Source organism: Cervus canadensis, chromosome 4, assembly GCF_019320065.1.
Source record: "Cervus canadensis isolate Bull #8, Minnesota chromosome 4, ASM1932006v1, whole genome shotgun sequence".
Lineage (NCBI taxonomy): Eukaryota > Metazoa > Chordata > Mammalia > Artiodactyla > Cervidae > Cervus > Cervus canadensis.
In genome coordinates, this window is record NC_057389.1 from 93197222 (window position 1) to 93209762 (window position 12541).

Here is a 12541-nt window from a genome sequence, read left to right on the forward strand (position 1 = left end):
AGGAGGAAAACGGGTCCTGCCATTGTAGACAGAGTGTAGGATCCCAGTGGAAAAAGTGCTGGGTGAGAATTCATACAAACATATATGTGAACATGTCAAAAAAGAAAGTCAGGGTTTGTTGGGAGACACGAGGGCCTTGGTTTTAATCTTATGTCTCTCCTCACTGCTTCTCCTGTAAGAAATTACAGTGTAGCGATTTCAAAGAGACTTTGTGTTTCCAGGCTGACATCACTGAAGTGTAGTACTTGATATCAATATTTCTCATGGATCTTGAAGACGGAAGATCTGTCCTCAGAAGGACCAGACAAACTGATTGAGGCAACGGGCTCCAGGTCAAGAAAGATCATCTCTGGAAGGAGGTTCAGGTGTCCTGCTTCCTTACTGAGCGAGGACTGTTGAGTGAGGTGGTCACGGGCAGACTCTTGAAATCTCTACATCCCTGGGGATCAATAACTAAATCTCCTCATTAGACAAGCTATTTTAGTGTCATGCTGACCCCTGGACCTTCCAGATCAAAACTCTATAATGGGTGAGTTTATGATGGCCAATGTCTGACCCTCTGAGGCAAGGTTGCTGTACACCATCTACTTCTTTCCACTTCTGTTTGGACAGCTTTGTTTCAACCAACATAGGTAGTTAAACCCTTTTCAGAGTTCATATCCACCTTTTCCAATTTTGCACAATAATTTCATTGTACATTTCCTTTTTCTTAGTTTATTGAGAAATAATTAACACACATCATTGTATAAGCTTGAGGTATACAGCAGATAATTTGATTTACATATATTGTGAAATGATTATCACAACAGGTTCAGCTAACAGTCATAATACATTCATTTGAATCAGTTCTAATGAGATGGATGAAACTGGAGCCCACTATACAGAGTGAAGTAAGCCAGAAAGATAAAGACCAATACAGTATACTAACACATATATATGGAATTTAGAAAGATGCAACAATAACCTTATATGCAAAACAGAAAAAGAGACACAGATGTACAGAACAGACTTTTGGACTCTGAGGGAGAAGGCGAGGGTGGGATGTTTCGAGAGAACAGCATTGAAACATGTATATTATCTAGGGTGAAACAGATCACCAGCCCAGGTTGGATGCATGAGACAAGTGCTCGGGCCTGGTGCACTGGGAAGATCCAGAGGGATCAGGTAGAGAGGGAGGTGGGAGGGGGGATCAGGATGGGGAATACATGTAAATCCATGGCTGATTCATGTCAATGTATGACAAAAAACACCACAATATTGTAAAGTAATTAGCCTCCAAGTAATAAAAATAAATGGAAAAAAAAGAAATAAAATCTATTTTATATGAAAAAAAGAGATACAATAAAAAGACAGAAAAAAGAAAGAAAATACATTTTCTTACTTTCAAGATTTACTCTACTTTCCTATATATCATATGTCAATGTTAACTAGTGTCATCATGCTGTACATTGCACCCCTAGTGTTTATTTATGTTTTCTGAGGTGTAGATGATTTATGTTATTAGATTAGTTTCAGTAGTACAATCTAGTCATCCAAAATTTTTATAAATTAATCTGCATTTAAAGTTATTATATATTTTACTGGGATATATGTTGTGTTGGTTTCTGCTGTACAATGAAGTGAATTATCAAATATTGGCTATATTTACAGTACAATATATCCTTGTAGCTAATTTATTTTATACATAGTAGTTTGTGCCTTTTAATTAATCCCTTGCCAATTTCTTGCCTCTCCTACCTTCTTCTTCTCACTAATAACAACTGGGTGGTTCTCAATATCTGTGAGTCTGTTTAATTTTGTTACATCCACTCATGCATTTTATTTTTTAGATTCCACATGTAAGTGATAGCATACTTTATTTGTCTTTCTCTCTGTGACTAATTTCACTAAACATAGTACCCCCCGCCCCCCCCCATCAAGCCCATTCATGCTGTAGCAAATGGCAAAATTTCATTCCTGTCTATGGCTGAGTAATATTGCATATACATACATGAAAGTGTGAAATTGTTAGTCGCTCAGTTGTGTCTGACTCTTTGTGACCCCATGGACTATAGGTCACCACGCTCCTCTGTTCATGGGATTTCCCAGGCAAGAATACTGGAGTGGGTTGCCATTTCCTTCTTGAGGGGATCTTCCTGACCCAAGGATTGAACCTGGGTCTCCTTTTTTCATGGAGGTTTCTTATATATATTATTTATATATAATTCATTTATATACATATAGTCAATTACCCATTGCATATTCTTGCCTCCTTTGTTGTATATCAATGATCTACATATGATCTATGCTACAGAATGTCCATGCACACACAAAAATGTATATTTGGCCACTTACAAATGGAATATTCTACATATAGCTATTAACTATCATTTTGCCTCATTCTACAAACACAAGTCCAAGGTAGAGGGCAGAACCACAGAAAAGAAGGTGTCCCACTGACGAGTTTTCTCAAGGCTCCCTTCATATCCCTGTTTCTCAGGCTGTAGATAAAAGGGTTCATCATCTGAGAAACCACGATGTATATAACTGAAGCCACTGCAGTCTTCCTGGATGAGCCAGTCAGTATAGAACTTATATAAACTCCAAAACCTGTCCCATAAAATAAGGAAACAACTGACAAGTGAGATCCACAGGTGGAGAAAGCTTTCAGCTTTGCACCCGCTGATGTCATTCTCAAAACAGAGGAGACAATTCGAGTATAAGAGAAAACGATCCCAGAGAGAGGAACGACACCAAATATGCTACCCACCAAATATAACAAAATGTCATTGATGTGGGTATCAGAACATGTTAGCTTGACAACCTGAGCAAGTTCACAGAAAAAGTGAGGGATTTCCAGGTCCTTGCAAAAAGATAGCCGCAATGTTGTCAGATTGAGGAGCAGAGCATTCAGAATGCTTAGCAACAGTGAGAATATAATCAGCAGGCCACAGTTTTGTGGGTTCATGATAATTGAGTATCTTAAGGGGTGACAAATGGCCACATAACGATCATAAGCCATGACAGTTAGGAGAAAGTTTTCCAGAAAGGCAAAAACCATGACGAAGCACATCTGGGTGAGGCAGCCTGAATATGTGATGCTCTGATTTTGTGTTTGGATGTTGACCAGCATTTTGGGGATCGTGGTTGTGCTCATGCAGATGTCAGTGAAGGACAGGTTGGAGAGGAAGAAGTACATGGGGGTGTGGAGGTGGGGGTCACAGCTGACAGCCAGGATGATGAGCAGGTTTCCCAGGAGAGTGATCAGGTACATGGACAGGAACAGGAAGAAGATGTGGAGCTGTAGTTCTGGATCTTCTGTCAATCCCAGGAGATAAAAATTGGAAACATCTGTTTGATTTCTGGTTTCCATATTGTTGATGAATCTGAAGGAAAAATGGAGTGAAAACAAAATAAAATGAAGGGTCCCCAGGTGAGCAGCAGCAGCCCGTGGGAACTGATTAGAACTGCAAACTCTTGGTATCACTGTAGCTTTACTGCTGATAAACTCTAGGGGTAAGGGCCAGAAATTCAAGTTTCAACAAACCCACCAGATGAATTTGATATATGATAAAGTTTGAAAAAATAGTGCTTAAATATTGAATATAAAGAAATAAAATTCTATGTATATTGTAAACCCAAGAGAGCATTTAAGTATTTCCCTTTGCTAATTTTTTCCTCCATCATCACATTTCACACTTTGTTGGCTCTTATTTTTATTGATCACCAGCACTTTTTCACACCTTGTGCCAAGTGCTGAGACTGAAATAAAGAATAAAATGTGACATTTCCTTCAGAATTATTTCTTGCCTCAAACAAGCAGAAAGATGAGAATGCATTTATTTAATCTGTCTTGTGGAGTGTGGTACCCCAAACTTGACATGTCTCAAAATGACTTGAGGGGCTTATCAGACTATAGATGAGTTATCAGATCTAAGTTACATATCTGAGTTATAATATATCTCTATTCATCCAGGGAACACTTAGGTAAGGTAAGGTTACATCAAGGTCATGAAATACACAGTGGATAGAAAATATTAAGTCTGAGCGCAGATCCTCTCACCACTGAGTTGACTCTGGATAGTACAGAATTAGCATTCCAAAACCAACACTCAGATTTTATAATTTCCCTTTAACAGTTTAATATTTTCATCTTGAAAATGCGCCAGATCTTTTCTCCTGCCTACAACATATGTTCGTCTCTCCCCATGAAGTATTGTATAGCAGGTCATGGCATCTATACAAGTATATGCTCTGCACCTGAGCAAAGACTAGAAATGACATATATCCTCACCCATAACAATTTTTTACTTGACCTTTTCATAAAACCAGCTCTTTATTTTTGGTAGTTTATAAAGGTCAAAAGTAAGATTCATTTACAATAGCAACAAAATGGAATACTTTTAGAAAAGATGTTGATTATGTTTGAGTTTGACATTTCATTCTATCAATTTTCACTTTAAAAAAGAAAATATCATGTAGATTCCTTCATGATATGCAACTCATCCACATTAGCAATTAATTCTAAGAGAAGCTGGACAAATATCACATTGTGTTTCATCCTAGGGGAACTTCTTCCCCTAAGATGATAGGTGAGATATCATTAAAACAAAATAGCTAGATGAGAGAGAATTAAATGCATAAGCTTCAAAAAATAGATTAAAATAGCAAAAATTTGGGCTTCCGAGTTGGCTCAATGGTTAAGAATCTGCCTGCCAAAGCAGGAGCTGTAGGAGACACGGGTTGTATCTCTGGATTGGGAAGATCCCTTGGAAGAGGAAATGGCAACACTCCAATATTCTTGCCTGGGAAATCCCATGGACAGAGGAGCCTGGTGGGCTTCAGTGCATGGGGTCACAAAGAGTCAGACATGACTGAAGAGCCTGAGCATGCCTGCAGAGCAACAAGTTTTGGTCCTTAGAAGACAGAAAACTACAAGATGAGACAGACATATGACACTTCAAAAATACTCAGGCATTGAGACTTCCCTAGTGATCCACCTCCTAATGTAGGGGACGTGGGTTCCATCCCTGGTCTGGGAACTAAGTTACATCATGCCATGCGGCAACTAAGCCTGTGTACTATAACTCCTGAGCCGACCTCCTCTAGAGCCTCCTGTTGCAACAAGCAAAGCTTGTGCACCACAGGGAGAAGCCCACATGCCACAACTAGCAACAAAGAGTCCAGCACTGCAGCAAAGACCCAGTGCAGGCAAAATAAAAATTGTATAGCTGAGCACCAAAGAATTGATGCCTTCAAACTGTGGTGCTGGAGAAGACTCTTGAGAGTCCCTTGGACAGCAGGGAGATCAAACCAGTGAGTCCTAAAGAAAATCAACCCTGAATATTCATTGAAAGTTCTGATGCTGAAGCTGAAGCTCCAATACTTTGGCCATCTGATGGAGTCAACTGGCTGGAAAAGACCCTGATGCTGGGAAAGATTGAGGGCAAAAGGAGAAGAGGGTGGCAGAGGATGAGATGGTTAGACAGCATCACTGACTCAACGGGCATGAGCAAATTCCAGGAGATAGTGAAGGACAGGGAATCCTGGAGTGCTGCAGTCCATGGGGTCACAAAGAGTTGGATATGACTGGGTGACTGAACAACAACATATATATTCAGGCATCCTACAGGACTATAAAGCAATAGTCCTCCGCAGCTGGGGGAGACAGAAGTGGCTATGTCAGTCCTTATTAGCTGGTATATTATTTAGACTCAAACACTATGAACTTAATCCAGGACCAGCACTTTCTTTCAGAATTCAAAAATTGTTCAACTGTGTAAGAAACTTCAAAGTCCTTATTTGCTTAATGGGAGCTATTATAAAATATTATGGAATATTGAAATGATGAGAAATGAATACAGAGACATCAGCATAGTACTCAGCATATGAGACCCTTGTACTCACCTATCCTATTTTAAAATTTTCTTCATGAACAAAGGCACCTGTCTCACTACACTCCTCAGAAGGAAGCAGTGATCATATTGAAAGAAGACAATAGAAAGGGGGAATGAATATTCTTCCATGGCAACTGAAAATTTCAGGGAGGTGTTATGGGCTTAAACTCCAGTTAGAAATCATCATCACATAGAAAAAATATGAAGGAAACATTGATGATATCCATGTTCATTGGCCATGGACACATGATGAAATAGATAGAAATTAAAATGAAATAAATGATAAAATAAGCCAGATACACAAATCAGTACCAATTATGAAAATGGTAAGATAAATCTTTTGAATGACAAGGTCTACAACATTAGAAAATGTAAAATATATATTGAACACTTATAAATAATAATCCACAACAAATATAAACCTGGAGGATTATTCAAGCAAAGAAATACAGAAATAAGTACAAGCAGCATTCCCATCTTGTGAAAAGTATCAAATTCACACACATCATAGTCCTCATTCTAGGTGTTTTATTGCAATAAATAACAGATGTATATGGAGTCCTCACAGCTTGTGTTGGCAAATCTTGATGCTTTTCCTTCCTCAAGAGAACCACTAAATGAATTACATATACATTATTCTTCAACAATTTTTATTATAAGCAGGGTTATTGCTTCGTGGACAATTGCATTGTACTGCATTTTGAAGTTTTATATAGTTGAGGTAAAGTGAAGTGATGCCGCTCAGTCGTGTCTGACTCCTTGCAACCCCATGGACTGTAGCCTAACAGGATCCTCCATCCATGGGATTTTCCAGGCAAGAGTACTGGAGTGGGTTGCCGTTTCCTTCTCCAGGAGATCTTCCCAACCCAGGGATTGAACTTGGGTCTCCCACATTGTATGCAGATGCTTTACCATCTGAGCCACCAGGGAAGTCCATTTATATAGTTAGGACCACATAGTATAAATTGGCGTTCTTGTGTAATTTATCTCCTCTTTATTGTTGTATTTTTAATCCCTCTTCATTGATTTTAATTACCAGAGAGTATTCCACTATATTGTTGTGTGTGTGCCCAGTCATGCAGTCGTGGCCAACTCTTTGAAACCCCATGGACTGTAGCCCATCAGGCTCCTGTGTCCATGGAATTTTTCAGGCAAGAATATTGGAGTGGGTTGCCATTTCATCCTCCAGGGGATCTTCTTGACCCAAGGGTAGGACCCACGTCTCTGTGTCTCCCACATTGGCAGGCAGATTCTTTACCACCGAGCCACCTGGGAAACCTCACTATACTGTTGTTCTTAGTCACTCAGTCGTGTCCCACTCTTTGCAACCCCATGGACTGTAGCCCACCAGACTGCTCTGTCCATGGGGATTCTCCAAGCAAGACTACTGGAGTGGGTCACCATGCCCTCCTCCAGGGGATCTTCCCAACCAGGGATCAAACCCAGGTCTCCCACACTGCAGGCAGATTTTGACACTATATTATTACATCATCCTTTATTTCTCTGTTTCCTAACTGATAGGTGTTATGGTTAATGCGCTTGTCTTACATATGTTTGTGAACACACGCTCAATATAAAACAATGCAAGGGGGAACACTATCACATGCAAGATGATTTTGATTCTCAGGAGGAGGGAATAAGATCTGAGGGGGATACAAACTTGATGCCTTTTGTATGTGTATTATTTTCTTACATTGTATTTATAGATCTGAAGTTGGGAACAGAATGTCACCATTTTAAAGCTTCAAAGGAGTTTAAGGATGGTTATATTTTTAAAAAGGTATTATACTATCTTTGCTGTTAATGTGTTAAATTCTTGTAAATTTTATAGATACAGGTGTGCTAGGACAGCCAGCTAAGGCTCTGCATGTCTCTACTTATCCCAGTGTCTTCACAGCCCAAGTACAGCAATAAGGCAAACGGACTTCTGTGCAGTGGTATTTGAAGAACCAGAAAGGGATATAAAGGAAAAACTGACCAAATCTCTTCCCCACAACCACCACGGTATTCAAGCAAACGTCAGAAAGTTTTATGAGGCATCAGGTTTGAGAAAGGGCATATTTCTGCTTAGGAGAATAAAGAGTGGATAAAGAGTTCTTCCATTTTTAGAGGAAATAGAAGACCAGCAGATTGAGAACTGGGTGAGCATTGGTACAAACTTATCAGCAAAAAGACAGGTTGTCTGGAATCTCATAGGACACTTCATTCTGATCATTACATGCTTGAACTCTCCTCATCGTGTCCCTTAGATAAATTTTTAGTAAAACACTTTTTCCTGCTACAAAAAAAAAAAATCCCCAAATCATTAACTAAGGGACTTTACCTGACTGGCATCAGTGTGTAATGATGCTTGACATGACACTTGGATATTGGAGACAGAAGATCTGTCCTCAGATAGGGCAGACACAGCATGTGAGACCATGGACTCCTGGTCAAGAAGGATCACCTCTGAAAGGTGGTTCAGGTGTGCCTTTCCTAGGAAGGCAAGGGCTGTTTCATATCACAGGCTGACGGCTAACCATAGCTATACCCCTGGGGATCAATAACAGATGTTCCTCATTAGACAAATATTTTTGGTGCCATTCTGATCCCTGGGCTGTGCAAATCCTTAAAGACCACAGCAGTACAAGAGAGAATTTCATGATGCATAATCCTTGACCTTCTTAGACCAAGTGTATGCCATGTATTCTATCCACCCATTCATATATACCTGCATTTCACATATAAACTTTCCTTTTCTAATTAATTCCAGGCTTCCTTCCTATTGTTTGTGGTTGGGGGCACAGAATTTTATTTTATTTATTTATTTTTTCATGGAAAAGCATTATATTTTAAATATAGCAATATGTGCGTGTCAATCCCAAACTCCCAATCTATTCCTTATTAATGCTACATACAAAGGCATCTCTATTTAATATATAAAATCAGAGAGCCTGATTCCAATTTTAAGTGTGGAAACCTATTTTACATGTTGGCCAAATAATCTATTTATAAACATAGTTAAGATATCGGAGATCAAATTGCCAACATTCAGTGGATTATGGAGAAAGCAAAGGAATTTCAGAAAAAACGTCTACTCTGTTTCATCGACTACGATGCAGGAGACACGGGCTTGATCCCTGATCCAGGAAGATTCCACATGCTGCGGAACAACGAAGCCCATGCACTACAACTGCTTAGCCTGTGATATACAGCTTGGAAGCCACAACAATTGAGCCCAAGCGCTGCAACTACTGAAGCCTGTGCGCCATACAGCCTGTGCTCTGCCTCGACAGAAGCCACTGCAACGAGAAGCCTGGGCAACCAGAGAATAGCCCCTGCTCACTGCAATCAGAGAAAAGCCGACACACATCAGCGAAGACCCAGCACAGTCAAAAATAAATGAATAATTTTTTTAATGTGCCCTTCTAAAGATATTCCTAAATGTTGATATTGCTACTGTGATGGTCACGCACAAGGACCACTCTTCTAAAGCATTGACCATTATGGAGCATGGATAATTAACACATCCACTGGCTTGTACATACCCAATACTCTTCCTGAGCAGATGGTGACCCAGATCATCATAGCTCTGCTGGGAGTTCAAATCCATGAGTGAATTAAGCCTCTTCCTTGTCAATGGATCCTTAAAAATCTGTTCTTCTAATTTTTATTTTCATTTCTATGTCCTACCATTTGAGTTCTTATCACAAAATCTGTGTTCTAAATTTTCTGATTAACAGTAAAATTACTAGAAGTCATAACACTGAAATGGCTTCCCTGGTAGCTCAGCTGGTAAAGAATCTGCCTGCAATGCAGGAGACTCTGGTTCGATTCCTGGGTCGGGAAGATACACTGGTGAAGGGATAAGCTACCCACTCAGCATTCTTGGTTTTTCCTTGTGGCTCAGCTGGTAAAGAATTCGCTTGCAGTGCAGGAGACCTGGGTTCGATCCCTGGATTCAATCCCTGGGTTGGGAAGATCCCCTGGAGAAGGGAAAGGCTACCTACTCCAGTGTTCTGGCCTGGAGAACTCCATGGACTATCCATGGGGTCACAAAGAATCAGACATGACTGAGCAACTTTCACTTCACTTTCACTTTCATAATACTGAAATAATCATTATTCTATCCTACCGCCACCACTAATAACAGAGTTATGGCTACTGCTAGGCAGCTATCTCAGCATCTACTTATGTTAGCTAATTTCATTCTTCCCACCCACCTATAAGATGGGCACTTTTCTCATGCCCCACTTTACCATAATTTCACTTAGGTATAAGGTAGGTTTAAGCTATACATACATGGCTTCATGCTTTTGTAAGAGGTGGTGAAGGGATTTGAACTCAGGCTTCCAGACTTTAGAGTTGACCTCATGCCACCATGTAATATGATCCCAGAGTAGAAAAGGATTATGTGACTTGAAGAGTCAATCAGATTCCATCACTTACCTTTTGAAAACTTCCAATGGAATGAAGTCCCAAATAGTTTTTCTAATTTTCAAGATCTCATTTCTGACCACAAAGATGTTGAGTTATTGAGCTGAAAGCATCCAACAGGATTCACACTCAGGACCTGAGGTCAAGATTAGAATATGTTACCTGCAACTCCAAGCTCTTATGACTATGGTCATAATACATGTGAGATAAATCACATGACTTTGTTAATGATACTATCTTTTCCCCCCAATTACTTGAAGATAAAAATATTTTTCTCATGATGTGATAAATTAGCACATCTTTTTTTTCTTTTCAAAACATACCAATTGGAGAAAGAGCAACATGCATAGGGTTTCAGGAGGAAACTGAAGGAAAAAAGCAATAATTTGTTAGATTCTAATTTCTTAAAATGAGAAAAAAATCAATCTGCCAACACAAACATCCAGAAAGACTGAGCTTTGTTTTTTTCTTTTCCATTATTGCTTTTTAAGGGATATTGAATATAGTTCCCTGTGCTACACAGTAGGGCCTTGTTTATTCATTCTATTTAATATATACACTAGTTTGCATCTGCTGATTCAAAACTCCCAATCCATCCCTTCCCACCCTCCATCACCAGGATTCAGATTTCATCCTGACAGCCCTTTCTTGACATCTTACCACCTTGCACTGATAGAAGTCAGTTGTCCTGTTGTCAGAAGCCCATTTGATAAGAAACTAAGGCAGTCCTCTGGCCCACAAAAGACTCAGTCTTACCAATAGCCATGTAAGTGAGCTGGCATTCAGATCCTCTTCCAGTCAAGACTTGACAAGAGTATATAGCCCAGGCCCACGTTTTGAATCTAGACTCTGAGATGCCTAGAAGTATTTAAGCAAAATAACAGATGAATGTGTCACAATAAACAGTGTGGAATATAACAACATACACCAATTGAGCAGAAAACGTAGAGCTAAATTTTAAACTAAATGAATTGAAACATTTTAAATTCCAATAGAATTAGAACTAGGATTGGAACTGTCATTCAAAATAGCAAAAACCATAAATTTCCAAGGCATAAATTCCAAAACCCCAAAACAGGACAATTAAAAAAAACAAAAAACAGTATCAAGCTCTCAGAGATATAAATCTTAATTAAGGAAATAGAAATACTATCAGAATTTTGGTATGGAAGACATGCATATGTGCAGGTGAAGTTGCTTCAGTAGTGTTGGACTCTTTGCAACCCGATGGACGGTAGCTTGCCAAGCTCCTCTGTCCATGGCATTCTCCAGGCAAGAATACTGGAGTGTGTTGCTCTGCCCCCTCCAGGGGATCTTCCTGACCCAGGATTGAACCCATGTTTCTTGTGTCTCTTGCATTGGCAGGCAGGTTCTTTACCACTAGCACCACTTGGGAAGCCCATGGAAGGCATAGATCTCTCTAAATTATATGACTAATCAAAGATTTACAGATTAAAATCACATATTGCTTTCTCTCACTGAATAAATAAGTGCGTGAATTTTATGGTGAGATAAATAACTTGGAACTCAGAGGTGAAAAGTAGAGGTCAACCTCTTCTTGGGAGTAGGAAGGGTCTAGGTCCTTCCTTATACATTCACTTTTCTCCTTTTCTTCTTCCATGAAGTTAGCAAATCCTCAGAGACTGAGAGGCCATGGGCCAATTTGGCTAATTATCTTCTAGATGCATGGAGGTCTCCAGGCTGTATCACTGTAAATAATCAGCCTGTGCTTCCCAGCCCTTCAGTTAGCCAGCTCCAGTCCAATGGGTTCTATATCTGTGTGTCTCATTTTCCTGGAGATGTTGTCTGCACCAGGAAGCACATACCTGAGACTGTTTTCCTGCATGTTCAGAGGACAAACTCTCAGCCCTTATCCAACACCAGGTAGGGGAGATGTCAGACACCTGCATCCCTTAGTCCTGCCCCAGCAGAGACACAGCCCAGCCCAGTGAATGCCAAGTGCAGTGGGAGACACTGAAGCAGGAGGGATTGGGGGAGCCTTGTTTTCTCATCATCAAAGTAGAGGACAGATAGGATAGCTAGTAGAAGGACACCAAAATGGATAGATCAGCTCAGAAGCCTATGAAGTTGATGTTGTTGTTACTGGTGGGGATGCTGGAGCTTTTATTTAAATGTCTATTTTCCTCCCATAATTATTCTGTCTTCCTTAGGCATCTTTTTTTTTTTTTTTTTTTAACTTGAGCAGGTAATAGTTTTCTCTGAAGTATCCTCTGGGCTTCCCCAGTGGC

At 39.8% G+C, this 12541-nt stretch overlaps 1 protein-coding gene across 1 annotated transcript; it reads right to left on the reverse strand.

The window, feature by feature from the left end:
* Window positions 1–2359: 2359 nt before the first annotated feature.
* On the reverse strand, window positions 2360–3352 carry LOC122440937 (olfactory receptor 7G2-like). The gene has a single exon (XM_043467594.1). The coding sequence runs from the start codon at window positions 3350–3352 to the stop codon at window positions 2360–2362; it is 993 nt and encodes a 330-aa protein (XP_043323529.1).
* Window positions 3353–12541: the final 9189 nt, after the last annotated feature.

Bases quoted from the DNA above. Each gene is read 5' to 3' on its own strand.
- LOC122440937 (XM_043467594.1), bottom strand. From the start codon at position 3,352: ATGGAAACCAGAAATCAAACAGATGTTTCCAATTTTTATCTCCTGGGA.